This window comes from Coturnix japonica, chromosome 4 (assembly GCF_001577835.2).
Source record: "Coturnix japonica isolate 7356 chromosome 4, Coturnix japonica 2.1, whole genome shotgun sequence".
Classification (NCBI taxonomy): domain Eukaryota; kingdom Metazoa; phylum Chordata; class Aves; order Galliformes; family Phasianidae; genus Coturnix; species Coturnix japonica.
Genome location: NC_029519.1, coordinates 71,915,106 through 71,933,341, shown reverse-complemented (window position 1 = coordinate 71,933,341; position 18,236 = coordinate 71,915,106). Strand labels below are relative to the sequence as shown.

Here is an 18,236-nt window from a genome sequence, read left to right as displayed (position 1 = left end):
CTCCAAAATGGTGGTGGAACTTATAAATATAGTTGTAAATACAACTGTATCCCTGCATAACAACCAAGAAAGTCTCCATTTTGAGGACGGGCCATCAACTATTAGCTATTTGGTCTGCTACTAGAATGAGGATACTGCTCAGTCTTAATTCTTGGTAGCTCCTCTTGGTAGAAAATCTGCCATTCAGATTCTGATGACTTTGCAGAATTACCATGAGTTAACAGAATGGTATTGGCTGTCTTTCTATTATACTTCCTCAGGAAGTAGGAAATATGCGCCTTTACTGGCTTGTGGAATTTAGGTTCCATAGTTCTGCCATATCAAGGGGCAGTCCAGGTTTCCAATGTACAAGAATTGGGGGCAGGAGAAGGACACAACAGCCAGAAATCCAATAGTTGTGTAGAACAGAGAAGGAATCTCAGTGATTCGGCTTTATCTGCTGGAAGAAAGAAATCTCAGATCTCTCACTCTCACTGCTCGCACCTTTTTATTTATTTATTTATTTTGGTCTGATGATTCTGCTGTAAAATATGCAACAAACAGACGGAAAATGTACATTGCATGTTCTCTGAGCTCCTGCATTTGAGAAGCCATTTTCCAGCTGTTGGCATTCATGCTGTTGAAAGAAGAGTTCCAGCTACCACTGGCAGGCTGGTAAATCATGCCTTTCTCATTGGACTATTGTTGAAAGTTTTTGTTGAGGGAAGCAAGTATTTGTCTAGGTTTTCCGCTAGCTCTCATGTAGCCTATTTGGAATATAATTAGTTTGTCACTGGCGTTACGTCAGTATAAAGCTTAAAGGTCCTATAGGAAGAGGGTTAACAATTTCAATCAAGTTATGCCAAGATGAGATGAAACACAGTGACTGCAGAATATTCCAAAATGATATAGTTCTCCAAAGTTGCATATGTATTTTTAGGTAAATTCTGCATCAGTCTCCTTATGCATTAGCATTAAGATGAATGTTCTAGCTTAACACTAAAAAAACAAAAACAAAACCATTTTTCTTTGTTGTTTAAAAAAACTGAGCCATACTAGGAACCTGAACAATGATACCTAACTAGAAACCATGTAAAATGAGTCAATCTGTCTTGGCTTTGTAGATGTTAAAGAAAAGATGCTCTTCAACTCTGAATGATGAAGCAGACTAATGCATCATGTGCAACTTGTTGGACCTACTGTGGTACCATAAGAAATACATTTTTCTGAGGTATAAAATTCATTTCTGATTGGAAAGAAAAATATTATGAAATTAATACAATGTTACCATTAGGAACAAAGAATCAGGTTTTGCCTAAATTGTAGAGAAGTATTTAAAGCAGTAACAAAGCAGTATCCCAGCAGTTACTTTTTTTTCACACATCAGTGGGTTAATAACTGAGGATCAGTGAACCTTTGACTAATACTGTAATTCCACTCATGCAGACAGCACAGTTTTACATAGCATTTAAGAGAGGGGTTACCACTGTTATAGGAAATGCAGAAGAGGAAGATGTTTGACTTCATAGAGCAGTGCTCAGGTATGTTACATAACTGCTTTTTACATGGCTTCGGTTCATTGGTAGTTATTGATGAGAAAGCTGGTATACTTTGGTGATGCATGTTGGGATGATAGCAGGCATTTGGATGGTGCAGTATTTAATACATCTTTAGACTGAGAGTTAGCAGAAGTTCATATACTTGTTTCTTGGTTACATTTACAAAATACTTTGAGTTTAGGGAGCTGGTTTAAAATATATTAGCTGGGTTATGACATGAATAATAACAAAGCACTAATATTAAGCCTGTTAGCTAGCAATAGAGCACAAGTGCTGTGCAGAAAAACCAGGAATGGGAAAAGTCAGGGAGTCCGACTAAAAGAGGAAGATAGTCCAATTTTAATCCCTTTCAAAAAGTCTCAGTTTACTTTTAAACTTGTGGCTGTTCAAGTGTCTGTTAATACTGGAAAAACAGTTTGATTCTGGCTGTGATGTTTTATTATTTATTTTATTTTATTTTATTTATTTCCCCAAATTCATGCTTTTCTTAAAGAACAGCTTGGAATAAAGATTGTGACGCTGTCACTACTCAGTATATGCTCATGTTTGCAGCTTTCCTCTGGAGAAAGATATTATATGTAATGGATGCTGCCTCTGAATTAAGATGTTCTGGGCCAAATGCTGCTCTCAGCTCTGTCAGTGGAAATACGAGTACTATAAAGCCTATTTGAGTGATTTTATGGTGGTATAACTGAGTAAGACTTTGTCCTGCTGAAGTATGTAGGTACACTATGGAAAACACTAAGTTTTTTTTAATCTGCCTGTAGCTGTCTACATCAGCCTATATCTGCTATATAGAGCATCCAAAGGAGGGCTACAGAGATGGTAAAGCCCATGAGCAGCAGCTGAGGCCTCCGGTTTGCTCAGCCCAGATCAGAGGAGCTGAGACAGTAGCACTGTGTGGTTGGGCTAGTGTTCAGATGGCATAACCATGCTGTACATGAGCTATAAGTGGGTCTTGAGGTTGATCCAGCGCTTTAAATTTGCTTAGTCATTTAATCAATGTCAGAGCAGTTTGTTCCAATATTTCAGAGAAACAGAGTGGGTTCCTTATGTAACTGCTGGTGCACTCAAGGCATGACAGGATTGTCTGAGGTCGGCTGTGTGGGTGGGAGATGAGTATCTACGTTTTAGTGTTCGACGACTCCCCCCTTTGTAAGACAGGTGCAGGTGTAGATCCACACTTTCTGAAGTGGGCAGAGAGGAAAGAATTCTCAAACCCTCCTGCTTTAAATAGTAAATAACATTAGATAATCGGGGTTTGTTAGCTGGCACCGTGCATACAGAACGAAGCGCTACAGTCGGGCCCCAAAGCAGCCTCCATCCGGCGTGGGTTGCGCGGTGCTGAAGGGACAGCTCCGCGAGGCGCTGCGCGGGGCGGATCCGCGGGCAGCTCCAGCCGCGATCACTTCCGAGTCAGCGCTGCCTCCTCCGAGCCGGGGGATGCGGGGCGGAGCGGGGCCGCCCCCCGCACACCCCCCCATCGGCACCAGCTGCTGCGGCACCGAGACGGCAGCGGCACCCCCTGCCCCTCCCCGGGAGGAGAAGGGAGGGAAGGAAGGAAGGAAGGAGGGAGGCGGGGAGTGCGAGTGTGCGAAGTGGGAGAAACTCCCCCCGGTTCGCTCGGGGGAGTGAGGGCTTTTTATTTTGCCTCTTTTTTTTTTTCGCCCCCCCCGAAGCCACGTAGCAGCAGGTGACTGGAGCCCGTCCGGTCCCGGCCGAGGCTGGGTGTGCATGCGGCAAGCTCCCTCCTCCCATCCCCTCCCGCCCCCCGGCTCATTCTTTATACCGGGGGAGCGTGTGCACTGCGGTCCTTGCTCTGGAAATTGCTGCTGCGTTTCCCATTCGTCAGGGGCTTTCCAATCACCTGCCTCTGCCACCCTCTCCTCTGCTCTCTTTGTACTTTATTTTCACGTGCTCTTTACTAACACGGCTATTTTTAAATCCCGCTTGGATTTATTTCGTCCTCTCTCTTTTTCATAATCTTTTTTTTTTTTTTCTTTCTTTTTTTCTGCTGGGGGCGGATGGCGGGGTTGAGTCCGCCGCCTGCATCTCCCTAAGGGCAGCATCCCGGCAGCCAACCCCGCGCCGCCGCAGCCGTCCATTCATTTTTATGGTCACCGGCAGCCTATCCCGGTAGCAGAAGGTACAGAGAAGTGGGAAGCAGAGAACGAGCGAGGGAGAGAGACCCGCGCGGCGAGAATGGCTGAGAGAAAGAGGAACTGGAATAAAGAAGACGACCTGCCCGTGTATCTGGCCCGGCCGGGGACCACGGCGCAGACACCGCGGCAGAAATACGGGGGGATGTTCGCCTCTGTGGAGGGGGCCTACGAGAACAAAACCATCGACTTCGATGCCTACAGCGTAGGGAAAAAGGGATCCCGCACCCCGCGGAGCGGCAGCCGGCACGATATGCTGGACGGGGGGGACAACTACAGCGAGACCGCCAGCGATATCAGCGAGGTGTCGGGCTCCGTCATCAGCTCGCCGGGGGAACGAGAGGACAAGACTCCGGGCGTGGAGATCCGCTTCCCGCTGGGGAAGGAGCTGTTGCAGGGCCCCGAAAATGGGCAGGTGAGCGGGGACACGGGGGCTGGGGTTGCCCAGGGGGACGGGATATGGAGTGTCTTTGGGAGGTCGGGGAGGCGCTGCCCTCCCGTCTTGGCACGGGGATGCTGTGGGAACGGCCGCCCGGCCTGGGAGCTGTCTGACTTATGGGCTTCCTGGGGGCGTTTTGCGTTGGGAAACGGCAGAAATCGCTTTTCCTTTGTAAGTGATGGCGATGAGTTTTTTCCTTCGTGCCGGTAGAACGCCGGCCGGGCGGGGGCGGGGCCGTAGGGTCGCCTCGATTCCCCCCTCCCCGCCCGGGACGGAGCGGCCCGGCCCCGTCACGCGTGGGATCGCTTCCCTCCGGAGACCCCGATGCCCTCATTGTGCCCCGGGCAGGGGGGGAAAGGGGGACGGCAGCCTCTGCCTGGGGTTCCCCAGCTGTGGGCAAGATGGAGTGGACCCACAACCTGAGTTCATTTTGTAGACTTAAGGAAGAACTGAGGCCGGGGCGGGGGAGCTGCGTCTCCGTCTCCTCCGATCGTGGCAACTGAGTCGGAGGCAGAGCTAGGCCGGCTCCGGGGCTGTCATTGATTTCCCTTTAGCGGCCTTCAGCCGTGTCCCCTCACCGCCGCTTGGCACCGCTCGTGGCCACCCGCCTGCGGCCGGGCTGGGAGCTCCGCTCCTCGCTCCTCTCATGAATGGGGCTCAGATCACCCCAGTGCTCGGTAGCTCGGAGGGGACACGGCCCCGCGCCCACCTCGCTCATTGCGGCGACCTTGGGGTCTGTGCAGAGCTGCACTGCGGTGTTTCCACCCCACCTGCACCCCCGTGTCAGAGCAGCGGGGAGGACGCACCCTGAGCATCCCCCATCGCTCGAGACACCCCCGATGCCTCCCCGCTTCGGGGCCACATCGCGTGTTGCTCTGCGGATCCCCGAAGTTCTAAGGCTGTGGGGGCGAGGATAAGCTGGCGGCACATCGGACCCCATATGGTCGCTGGAGCGCTGAGCAGGGATGATCTGGAAGGGGGATGCGTAGGGGAAGCGACCTGGCTGGGAGATGCCACGTGCCCGTGTGCGTGTCGCAGCGCTGTGTGCGCAGCGTTCTCCCCCCGTCTGCACGGCGGGGATTAACGTGGGGGCAGCTCCGCGATGCCTTTCACTCTCCCGGGCCCCCACCCCGCAGCCTTCACGCACGGGAGCCCCGCTGTGCCCGCAGCTCGCGATAGGGCGGCGGCGGGGCCGGAGCCGGGGGCGGCGTTTGCCAGCGCCGGTGTGGGAGGGAGTGGCTGGGTTGATGGGCAGGGAAAGGGGGGCCGAGGGGAGGAGGGGGGGGTAGGGGTGGGGGACAGGAGGGAAGGAACCGCTTCCTGGGTTGAGCCGAGCGAATCCCGCTCCGACCTGCAGCCGGGAGGGCGCTGCTGCCGCCGGAGAGGCAGCGCCCGCCCCCCCCCCCCCCCCCCCCCCCCCCCCGGGGAGCCGCGTCCCTGTTTTATTGCAGCTGGAAAAAAAGGTGCCGGCTCCGCCTGGCGCTCCCCTTCCTCCGGGCGACGAAACTTTGCCTCCATTACACAGCTTCACCGGGTTTCCCCGCCCATCCCCAGCATCCGAATTACCCTTATTCCCGTTATCCCCACCGTTATTTTTCTCTCGCTCTTCGGGGAGCGTTCCGGGCGGGAGCCGACATGTCGTACCAGGGCAAGAAGAGCATCCCCCACATCACGGTAAGCGCTGCCCGGCGGTGTCCCCTCGCCTTTGTTAGCGGGGCGGGGAACGGCGCTCAGCGGCCGCGCAGAGTCCGCGAGGGGCGGTGGGGAGCCGGGGCTCGGGGGGTGTCGGCTGCGGGGCCACCGGGTTCTGTTTCGTTTCATTCATTTGATTCATATCGTTATTATACCGCATCCGTCTGGTTTGATGGCGGGCGATTTCTCTGTTATTTTTAATTCGTACCTCGCCCCACAACCCGCTCCCGACGGCGGTGATTCGGGGCCGGGGGGCCGCCGGGTTGGGAAGAACAAAAGAGGGAGGGGACGCTGCAGCACGACGTGCCCCCGGCAGCGGGCAGGGGCGGGGGACGGGCTGGGCCGGGGGTGCGGATGGGCGGGGGGAGCGTGGAAAACGAGAGCGCCATGATGCCAGCGCCCACACCTCCGCGCTAGGAATGCATCAGGCGTGTCGGGATCAGGAGTCAAAGGGTTAATCGTCACCATCCTCCTCCTGTGTGCATCCAGAGGGACCACAATGGAGAGCTCTTTCCACGGCTGAAAGAAAGGATCTGGGTCCTTTATTCAGTATATTGTTCCCCGTAGACATATAAAAGCAAAGCGGAGCTGGCGGGGAGGGGGCTTCTGTGGGCGATGTCTCCCGAGTGGGGCCATGCAAAGATGCTGTGGGGTCTATAGCGGACTGGGCCATGCTTTGCTATCGGGAGTCAGGGTTTGGGGTGATGGAGAAGGGATTGGGGCACTGGGTGAGAGCTTCTGGAGCCAGGGACCGGGCTGCTGGGTGGGTGTGGTGGCTTCAGAGCCAACGCTGCTGTTTAGGGCCAGGGGGGTGGCTTTCAGGAGGGCTTCTTGCTTTGGGAGAAGCAAAATGTACTCTGAAGGCATCACTTGAGCCAGTGTTACATGGCTGTGAGCACCTCAGGTCTTGTAACTGAAAACAAAACAAAACCTTTAGCTCAAATATTTGGACATGAAGGGAACAGCCCTTTTCTGAAAGCGTGGCTAAGTGATACTAGTGGATGCGTGGCTACAGTTCTCCCTTTCCAATGGACACCAGGCAGGATGTGAGCATGGCTGCTGTGTGTGATCAATGGGGTACAGCTCCTCATTCTTCAGTCCTGAGAACGTGATGTGACCTATGCTGGCTGCCCGCCCTGCACTGGGAGCCCCCCATGCCTGCTGGGTGGGTGCTGGCTGCTCTGCATGGAGCTGATCACCGGTGTGCAGCAGGTGCCCACCTGTGGCTGCTTGAGGTGCTCTGCAGTTCAGAGAAGAAGACCCCAGAGGAATTACAAGTGCTTGCCTTGGGATCAACAGTTCATCAGATTCCTTTAGTTCCTCAGATTTCTTTCTATGTGAGGAGAGTGCTGGGAAAAATGGAAGCCCATTTTGAAATGGGATGTGTGGAAGCTTCTACAAATGAATATTCATTAATGCCAGTGTTGAGTTTTATGACCAAATCAAAGGCATAAATTAACATCAGGGAAACTGGCAGGCACTGGGCTTCAATTGCCTTATTTATTTCCATCTTTTGCACTCCTAGGCCCTCTCCCCTCCAGCATAAGCAAATTAGCATCTCAGTTACACCTCACACGCACCTCCTTCCCTAGAAACATCCACCAGCTCTGACTGCACATACCCCATTCCACGTTCCTCATCCTGCACTGAGGAAATGCATTGCAGGTTCAACCTTCTGGGCTCCAAGGAAATGTGACAGCACTGTAAAGTTATGTAACAACAACAGCAATAATAAAATCATATAAAAATGTCTTTTGTTCCTGTGGTAAACCTGTGTGGGGATGGGAGCTGTCCCATAGCATCCCACACCAGGCCAGCCCCATGCCCACCCTGCAGTCAGGATTTGATAAGATCACTCTGGGAGTCTGCCAAGGGTCAGGTCTTCAGCACTGGAATCTTCATGCAGGAGGAAGCAGTGAATGGTTTCATCTCTGTTCAGGACTCTCCCTCTACATCCCATGCAGTGCTTCAGTGCATGATGCTGTCCAGTTGTTGGACTGGAGAAAATGTAGCTGCTGTGAAGGGCTCAGTCTTTGAGACCCCATGCAGTTGCTGGAGTGATGTAAAATAGAGATGTGCTGAACTAGTGAGTGTGAGTGCTTTGGTGATACCTTCGGCAGTGTGCTGAGTTCTTGAGGGTCTCACCTCCCTGGCTCAGAAGTGTTGGGTGGGGAGAGGACAAGGATCTGTAATGCAGAGGTGACTCTATGGATGCATCTGCAGGAGTGCATTTCTCCATATGCACTGCACAGTCATCCAGCACAGCCATTGCTGAGGTGTTTTTCTGCATGAGGTGGCAATCTTTTGTGCTTGGGTTGTGCTCTCACGCAGAGCAGATTTTCCAGGGTGCATCCCTCCGCCTCTCGCTGTAACGTAACCATTGTTCTCCTGTGCTGAATGCTGCATGGAATCAAAGTGGAGGGTGACACTGAAATAGCCATTGCAAATCATTGTGGCTTGTGTGTTTTGATAGTGTTTCAAGCAAGATCTCAGCCCAGATGAACTGAACATTCTAAGTAAAAAAGCATATGGCTTGTAAGATGTCTGTAGCAGGGCTTGTTCCAGTAGCATCTGCAACCATTAAAACAGAATCAGCGTGAGCTCAATGAGGAGGAGGTGTGAAGACAACTCCATGGAGCAAAGGGAGAAGAGCAGTCAACGTAGCCAATGTATGGAAGCACGTGGGAGAAGCAAAGGGTGTCTGAAACCCCTGGGGATGAGGTAGCATTCCTGGTTGGGGTCTAAGAGTCGGTACTTCCATGGGTGAATGAGCTGCTGATCCTGAGCTGATGGACTGTACAGTGTGGGGGGACAGCTCAAAAGTGAGGTTTTGCAAGGGAAGGATCTCACCACGCATAGGAAGGAAAGAGAAGAACTGTTATGAGATGAGAAGCAGCAGCAGATGCAGAAAAGTGAAGCGAAGGTGGAGAAATTCAAAGAAGTGGGCACAGAGAATAATTTTAGTTGTAGTCTTTTGGATTGATTGACATGGAGAGAGATGAGAAGGAAGTAGGATTCAATTGAAGACAGCAGAATACTTTGAGTCTTAGGCCCTGGTCTGGATGTGGGTCTGTTCCACATCTCCCCATTTTTTCCCACCCGCCTCTGATTAACAGTGTGGAGCTACAGATGGGTGTGTGACTTGCCAAAAGGGTTTGAAAAGCTGCTGAGTGCTGGGCATTGGGAACATTTCCCACATTGTTATTCTGTTACTGGTGCAAGCTTTAGACTGATTTGGACAGCACTTTTTTTGTGCTGCGTTAAATCACATGGGTATGGGATTTCTGGATCCCCTCTTACTCTGCAATATTATATATATATTCTTTTCTATCAGTAGCTTTTTAATAGGCTTGGCTGCTCGCAGTTTGCCTGTCTGCTGTGAACATTTGTGAGTTCTCATTGCCTGTTCTGGGCTTGAATTTGGCAGCTCCAGAGATGCTTTTGCTGGTTGATAAAAAACAATCAGAAACCACCATTTCTATGAATTTGTGAAAAGTCTTTTTCTTTCCTTTTTTTTTTTTTTTCTCCAGGAGAGTAAACCCTTATTTCAGTCACTTCCATCTGCTGCCTTCAATTACATTCACAGTAGGTCTTTTGGTGACCTATCTTTCCATCTCCTTCTGTGGAGGTTAAAACCTTTGGCAGAGGGATAGAAAACGTGGGTTGTGGTGGTGGTTCCTAGAAGTGCCACTGCCAGTTTGTCAGCCAGCGTCCTCTGTGCCCATGTGGGCTGTCAGTGTTTGAGCTGCCCTGGAGATCTGGGCTGTGTTCTGCTGGCAGCCATTTGGTGACGGAAGAACAGTTGCTGTCTGGGAAGATGAGTAATGAGGAAAGTGGTCGCTGAGGAAGTCTGAGCCACTGTCACAGTTGCTGAGAGCCACCACTGGCAGTGTGCCACTTCCCTGACACATGAGGGTCCTGTTCTCTGCTTCTTCCATAAGAGGTTTATTGGTGCAGTAGAAGGGAGAAGCCTCATTTTCCATACAATCAACACAAAGGAGTTCAGCAGCAAAATAATTTGTAGTTTTCTGATCCTTATGCATGTAGAGATGGCAGCCTCGTATCTTGGGACAGTTACTTTGGGATTACTTTTCCTTTTCTTTTACTTTGCTTATAATCAGATGAAATCTCAACTTGTAGTACATGTCCAGTTCTTGCTGAGTTATAAATGTCCCCAGTGTCTGCAGTAGAATCTACATTCTATGATCTCCTGAGCATGGTAGTGAGGTCAGATGCAAACATGATGATCCTAGTCCACCTTGCACATGACTCAGAAGAAACTGTGGAGCAGCAGGCATTGTGACCTGCTATGACTTGTACATCTACATGCAAACAATATGCAGCTCACCCACTGCACTGAGCTGGTTAAGATATATTCTCCTGTTTTGTCTCTCCTGCATCCACATCCTCTGCCAGAGAAGAGGTTCCTGATGGTCTCAGCCAGCTGTCAGCCACTTGTAGTGCCTCTTACTGGTGCCAAGGCTGATGTGCCCAGGTAACCTGATGCAGGTTTCTGACTAAAACACAGATAAGGCTGCTCTTCAGTTCAGCGGCACGCGGCAGGAAACTGCTGAATTGTTGTTATTTATTCCCAAGTTCAGCCTTGCCTGTGACTGGCTTGCTGGGATTTTGGAATCTGCTCTAATTGACATAGCCAGTGTGTAACCTGAGAGCTGGGTTTTACGACACACTGTGTGATTCGTTTAACCCTGCAGCCCATATTTAGGTGAAGCTCCTGCTGGTGCTAGCGAAGATTGCCATCAATGAGATATTTGTTGTACTTCTGCTCCAGAAGCAAAGCAAAGATGACATTTACAGTGAAGAAATCCCTATGGAGTTTGTAGCTGTAGGAGTAGCCCTTTTAGACTGCGTGATTAAGGATGAGAATTGCTAGATGAATAAAAAGCAAGGTTTCCAAAGGGGAAACAAAGGAACATCAGATCTTTTAAATGAATAAAGATGAATGAATATGTTGGCTACAGACCAAGATACAACATCACTACAATCACCATAATCCTTTCTTAATGAATTGCCATATACGGGAATACATTTGTTAAAGGAAAAGGCCTTAAAAGCAGATTCTCCTTTAGTAACACAGCAGATGTGATACCTTAAGGATACGATAATTTACAAGTGATTCCCCAGGTCAATTCAGGGATCACAGTAGCTAGAAATTACTGCCTATGGAGTGTAACCTAGGCATAAAATTCAAAAGAAAGGATGGGATAGTGCTGATTAAAAGCATGTCTTCTATAAGCAGAGCGCACTCATGAAATCCCATTTATAGCTCTTTGATCCTTATGAAAGGATTTTAAGCAAGAATTCCTCGTGGGAAGGATGTCTTTCTTCCTTTGGCATTAAGTTAAAAAATGTTCCTTATTTGTAAGTACTTTGCTAAACCCAAGGTAACTGAACCATATTATATTGCAACTGGTTCCCAGTCTGTCTGGCTCTGAACATAGGTAGGCAATCAAGCATATCTTAACAAAGAAATATAATGTAAATCTCTCATTTACTATGGGAAATAAGAAATGCACAGAAGCACGGGAGAGCTCTCCCTCCGTGATCTGTCAGTGAGAGTTTTGCTTTTGAAGCACTGCTCCCTTACAAATATTCATAGCCAAGGAGAACACAAACATCATCCTATGGCTTTTGAACTGTAAAATAGGGATGCTGTGTCTTTTTTATTTTTTAAATCCCAGTGGTCCTTTTAAAGACTTAGTAATAATGGATTCTACCTTTCAAATGCTGAAAAGTAAAGATGAATGCTATGGCTGTATGTGAGATAACATAGCCTAATGCCTTCTTATGTCTGTTATGTTTAACCAGACGTCTTTTAAGCCACATACTTACAGGCAGAGAACTGGAAATACAGGTGAATTCCGAATTGAACTGTTATTTAATTGCTGTTTAGCATAAAATCCTTCGTCATTTTCAGGGCCCTTCGCTATTCTGGGTTTTAGAGAATGCACCCATTGTTGCTGTGGAGATCTGAGTACAATGGTATATTCTAGTGAGTCCTTAGAGTTATGCAAAGGATGAAATCACTACAGAGTGTGTGTTTTCTTCTCCTTTAGGCCTGGAAATACTGGGGCTAAAAGTGTTGCAAAACCTTTGCAGTTGGCAATGGCTGCAGCGCAGCAATAATAAAACTCCAAATGCAAGCACGAAGCAGTACTCAGACCTATTTGCTGGGTACATCACGTGAATTTCATTGTAGTTAAAATGTAGAGCAAACTGTAAATGATTAAAAAGACATTATTTGCTCGATTTAGAGTTGGATGTGTAACAGATAGACATTCCATTCATGAAAGAAAAACAAAACCAGAATAGAATAGATCGGGATTGCAGTCTGGACAGATGCTGGTATTTGATTAAAAGGCTACTCCTGAACTCTGTTTGACTCTTTTTGTGTAGTTAGAATAGATAATGTCAGATTCTGTCTTGCTTTTTCTTTCCCCAACCTCCATCTTGTACTGTAGGTGTGGTTTTCTCTGAGAGGTGCATGCAAGCGCAGTACAATGGATATTGGTACTGCAGAGAGGTGTGTTTTCTACAGCTTGTGCTGCACTGTGCCATTGCTGCTCCATTTTCTAGTAACATTTATTTTGATATCAGTTCATGCCAGTTTTATTCCTTCCATCGCTGTGATTTTCAGATGTTCTACAGGACTGAGGAGTTAAAAAATGTATTTGGATATTGTTGTGTGTATTAATTTTAAATAGGTGTAGCTCTGAGCACAGAAGGTAAATGAAAAAGGGGATAATTGTAAATTTCTTTGCAGTCTTTCTTCCTCTAACATTCAGATCTAACATTTGGATCATTTTGATCTGAAGATGGAGATAAATGATTTATTAATTATTTGAGCTCCCTGGCAGTTGTGCAGGGTAGTGATGCAGAATTTAGGCCCCCCAGTAGCTTTATGCACATTGTGTGGGTCACTGCATGTTGGTTCACACCCCTGCATGGCTCTGCTGGCCCTTTATCGTGGGGAACACTTGAAAATATGAACATACTTCAGAAAGAGCTGAGCCGAGCTGATTTAAAAAGAACCCAAACATCAAACCAGGCGATTTGTACAAACTGTCACCAGCCTACAGATGTTTCGTGTTGCTCATGCTGTAGTGCAGACAATGGCTGTAACACAGCCTGATGTCTGGGCTCCTCCTCCTACAGTAAGCGATGCCGAGGCTGTGGCATCTCCTTCTGCTGCCATGAAAACTGCCATCATGTCACAGACTGAGCTCAGTGGCTTTGCTGCCAGATGAAGCAGGAGAAGCCGGCCTGCGATCAGTGGAATGTCATCACGAAAGCAGTGCTTGGTGTTTGAAGGCAGAGTGATAGAAGCTGAGCTGCAAGGAGCTGGAGCGTTTGCAAAATGGAGCTGCAAGGATGCACAAGGCCCTGCAGCTATCTCACCCAGCAACAGACCTGGAAGCAAACAGCTTTGCTGCAGCAATAGGTGGAGGAGAAACACCTCAGTTCTATGCCTCCATAAAATGCTGAGCAATTGTATGCACTCGCAGTGGTGCTTTCCTCCCCTCCCATGTCAATGAGAGTGGGGATTTTTGACTTGAAGCCTGGCACCCAGTGAATCGCTCTGTTTCAATGTTCATTGTAATTCCCCCTCTCACTGCGCAGAGTTCCTGCTGTCAGGCCCATAAAGGCCTGTACTGTGGTTGCGGTGCTGAGCAATAAGCTCGCTGTTGTTTGCATTGTGAGAGCACCCGGAGGTCAGCCCGTGGCTGGGGGCACATCTGAGAGTTGGGCAAAGAAAACGTCCTGCATGAGGGGATTTATGGCTGGGAGTGGGAAGCATGGCCCAGCAATAGCCCAGCAATGAGTGATGGAGGCCTGCATTTGGGGCACTACTCCCACCCTGCTTTCCCCATGGTGCAGCTGTCCTCCAGCCTGCAATGCTGTCAGGGAGGACTTGGATCACAAGTTTTTCTGGTCATTTGGCACTGCTCGAAGAAAACTGCAAAGTCTGATTTAAGATGCTGGTACCTGTCTGCACCTACTGTGTCAAAGTACCCTTCATAGAATCATTAAGGTTGGAACGACCACAAACATCATCTAGTCCAGCCATTAACCCATCACTATCATTTGCTTGCCCTTCTGGCTCATAGCAATCTGTAGCTCATCCTATAGATACACTTACAATTTGAGCCATTGGGAATGGTTCTAACAAATCCCTTCTTATCAGAACATGCTGATTCACTCGGATCAAAATGTATGTCGGGAATGTTTCCACATCTGTTGGTCATGATGGGAGCTGGGCAAGGCTCCACAGACATCTGCATGGTAGCTCATGTCCCCAGTAGCTTGAGAGGCCTGGGGAGCAATGGAAATCATCAAAATCTGTGTGTTTTTGGCAGCCTCATCTCCTTTGGTTTCCCATTCCTGGCTGGGGACATTAGCCAGCATCCAGCTCAGGTGCAAGATCTGCTTCCTTTTGCAACAGTTTTGGAGGGTTTGTTTTTTCTTTTGGGCAGAATGATGTCAGGAATTTAAACTTTGAAAGGCTCATTGAAGTGTGGTTCTCTTTCTTCGGCAGTTTCTTAGACCCTCTGAAATGCTGAAGAAGGAGTGATTTAGATCTAAACATTCAATAATCCTTTATAAACTATGAATGTGTAGGAAGGCAATTCTCTGTGGGTCAGTGGACAGTGTATAAATCTTTATGGTGAGATGATGTTACTGCCAGCATGTGGCAAAATAATTTATGACTTTTCAGGCTGCTGATTTGCAAGCACTGTAATTATGAGTGACAGCAGAGAGACTGGGAAGAGAACATGGAGCCCATTCTGGCAAATTCCAGAGTGAGGATTTGCATTTGTTTCCATCCTTCAAGGCAAGGATTCCAACACCCAAGGCAGGTCCCAGAGATGTACTGCAGTGAGTTCTGGGCCTTGACTCCCCCCTGCCTGAGAGGAGCCTCTGACTCTCTGTGGTCATGCACTGTATTTAAAATGTTGTTATAAATGATGGGTAGTTCTCCCTTCTTGCCTCTGTAGATTCATATAAAGGGCTATGTAGGTTTCAGACCTGCAGAAAATTTAATACAAGCTCAGTGTTCAACATTTGGCCTATATCAGATACGTTACTTTGAAGAAAGGTTATTGTAACACCCCTAGTTCTGGCTAAGCGTTTTTTATCTGTCAGTTTTTAGGAGCTCTCAGTTGTTGTCTTGGTTTTATAAATGATAAAGTGTATCGAATTGTTCACTTGTTTTCTAAACTGGGAACTTGAGATGTGCATGGTTTATGTGTGTGAGTCATCCTTAATTAAACCAAGAACCGAGTCAGGAGTGAGGAGTATAAAAGCATGGATAAAATATAGATTCTGAGTTATTGTTTGGTGAGCCAAGGAAATAATTTATAATAAATGGCTTATTTAATATATGAATGGGGTGAGAAGGTTCTCACTTCTTGAGTTTTTCAGCATTCACAATCACTTGGCAAAGGTCTTTCAAAAGCATTATACACTGAAGTTGCAGACTTCTCCTGTCTCTGGGTAGGGTGCTGGTGTTTCCAGCCTTACTCCTTCAGAAAGGGAATTAAAACTCTGCTTCTTCTGAATATACTGTGGTAAAATTTGCTTTCTCTAAAATGTACTGAGCAGAGTGTTGCCATTTGAATAGAGGAAAGAAGATGTCACAGCAGATCTGATACATGAGCAGTTCTTCACTGAATTGTTTTGGCTTTGTGGCACTTTGAAATATATCAAGAAGCGGTAGTCCTGTCTGCTGTTCTTAATGTAATATATGGTATTTCAGATAAATTTAACTTTGATAACTGCACTCCTTCTTCCCTAAAGGAATTATAGGCATTGTGGGGAGCCCCAGCATTGACTGCCCCCAGTTGCCTGGCTTATAAGCATGCTTTGTGTGCACATGCAGGGGTCAGGTACATTCTGGTCTTCATGCAGAAACAGCCAACTGGAAGCACAGAGTGTGAGCTGTGGTTCATGCATCTTTGCAGGGTTTCTCTTTCCTTTTTGGCCTATGTATCTGGTGGGGTGATGGTAAAAAGAGGATGTAGCAGGACTTAAGTATTTCCATGTTTTCTGCTTTAAGGATGGGACCACTGTGATGCCTGATGTCCCAAAAACCAGTAATAAGCACTCTGTGAAACTATGGTTTTCTCTCCCACTATCTATGTACTCACCCAAATCTATGGCATAGATTTGTATATAGGGTGAGTGCTGTGATGTAAATGACTATAACTATGACTATACAATAAGCCTATTTGATACAATCAGCATGTTGTTATGTTTATTTATTTGAACAAAACCACATTTCTTCCTTCTCTTCCCTCCCAGAGTGACCGACTACTCATTAAAGGTGGAAGAATTATCAATGATGACCAGTCCTTCTATGCGGACCTATACCTGGAAGATGGACTTATAAAGTTGGTTTTTTAAATATTGAACTTTTTTTTGCATGCCTGTTAGTATAGACTAATGTGATTTCTTGATGGCACTGACTTCATTCCTTGCAGCTCCTTTTGATGAGGAGTCATTGTAGGAGAGTCCTAAATAATGAAATTCTGCCATTTAATCTTTTGCTAGTATTAGATGGGTAGAAAATTCTTTGGCTGTAAAGGGAAAATGTTTGCTCTTTGAACAGTTCATTTCTAGCTTTGTCCAAAATAGCCAAACCAAGGCAGGCAGGTAGAGTCTCTCAAAGCAAGAAGTAGGTATATACAATGAATATTTTTTGAGTCCATGTATATAGTGGGAGGCTTATTACAGCTTCCTTCTCACTCTATCTAATCATGGCAAATGCAGCCATGCTGTACAGGATAACGTAACACAGAAATATGTCCATGACCTGTTACACAAGTCTAAGGAATGGAGGGAAGAGGGGGCTGGACTTGATGATCTTTAAGGTCTTTTCCAACCTGAGCAATTCTATGATTCTATGATTTGATTGTGTGTTCTGTTTGTACAGTGGTGCTATACATTGCTCATATGTCACTTTTCTTGCTTAGAAAAGGTATCTGGTTTTCAATTTTCACACAGTTAGAAAATCCTACTGATTTATTGACTATATAACATAGGAACTGAGAAAGTATTCGTTAGATGAATAAGAAATACATATTACTGAAAGTCCAGTAAGGAATAACAGAGGTGTCATGTAGCCCTACTGGTCATACTTAGACCGTGGAGATGAGAGGCTGTAGTTTTGATGAATTATGGGTGTGTGTAAGTGCTATAATGTACATAGGGATCAGATATTTTTCTCAACTGCTAAACAGTCTCTTTGATGACCTAACAAGTTTGGTCTCTAGAGGCCACAATTTAATGCACAGAAACATAATTATGGCTATATGGTAAATAATTAATTGCCTCCTTGTTTTCAGAATTCCTTTTCTTAAGAAGATATTATCAGATTAAAAGTCTGCTTCTTTATATATCTATGCCTATGTACATTATTCATGACTTAGGTTGTTGCAACTGAAAAAAATCTAAACTTATTTTTATTATCTTAAATTTTACAATGCCCTCATCTTTGCCAGAGGAGGGAAGCTTGCTACTGAACAGCCTGAGTTGTGACTGGTGCTCTGAGTTTAAATGACTTGAGATTTTTCTGTGCTTTGAAAATCTCTGTAGTTAATTTGCAAGTGCAGCCAGGTGTGAGTTGGGTGTGGGTCCTATCTGTGTTCTGATGGTAAATTCTACAGTTCGGAAAGTGCTGTGTTTTCTGGGACTGACCTTTATTTTCTCAGGCTGAAACTGCTCAGTGTGTCTATTTAACATAGTTGTTAGGTGTTGCTCAAGATCCTTTGGAGTTGAATCTTGAACCTCAATCAGAAATGTTTTAATTGATACCCTAACACTTAAGCTGTAGATCCAGCTGATAATACAGAATTCTTTCCACAAAATGGAATGGATGCTAAACCATTCTCCTAGAATAGGCAATAGTGGGATGGCTTTGCCAGGATATGAAGATCAGGGATCGTTTTCCTGTTCTGCAGTGGAAACTGATTAGAAAATAGAGGTTGAGTTTCTCTTGAAGGCTAATGAAATGAGGTAGGGTCCACTAAGACCTGCGTATCTGCAGATTGTTCTGCAGAGAGGAGTACACATATAAAGAATATAGTGAATACATTTGAAGATTATCTGTAGATTGGAAGATGTTAGAGGCTTTTTCCTACCTGTCTGGGCTCGAACTGGATCACTATGTACAGGAGACCGTGGGCTTTTTTTTTCCAGCTGAAACTCAAGCTGTGTGTGCATAATGAAATAGGAGCTGAGAGGATGCTCTTTGGCATCTAAATAGTAATTAAGATATTTAGTAATTTAAATTGCTATCAGTACATAAATAATACATTTTTCCTACATCTTTCCCGTGTTTGTTATGCACATAAATAAATGAACTTTGGTCTTGGTGCCAAGCAGTAG

General features: G+C 46.7%; 1 protein-coding gene across 2 annotated transcripts in view; it reads left to right on the top strand.

Moving 5' to 3' along the window:
* The first annotated feature begins 3,205 nt into the window (after window positions 1–3,205).
* The window catches only part of CRMP1 (collapsin response mediator protein 1), a 38,670-nt gene continuing 23,639 nt past the window's right edge, over window positions 3,206–18,236 (top strand). Inside the window, exons 1-2 of one of the 2 annotated variants that reach the window (XM_015862643.2) lie at window positions 3,206–4,112; window positions 16,152–16,240. In XM_015862643.2, the coding sequence (XP_015718129.1) occupies window positions 3,741–4,112; window positions 16,152–16,240 (461 nt within the window). In that variant the 5' untranslated portion in view covers window positions 3,206–3,740. Of the gene's footprint in view, window positions 4,113–5,465; window positions 5,811–16,151; window positions 16,241–18,236 lie in introns of those variants that run through there. The other variant, XM_015862644.2, reaches the window with a different exon arrangement.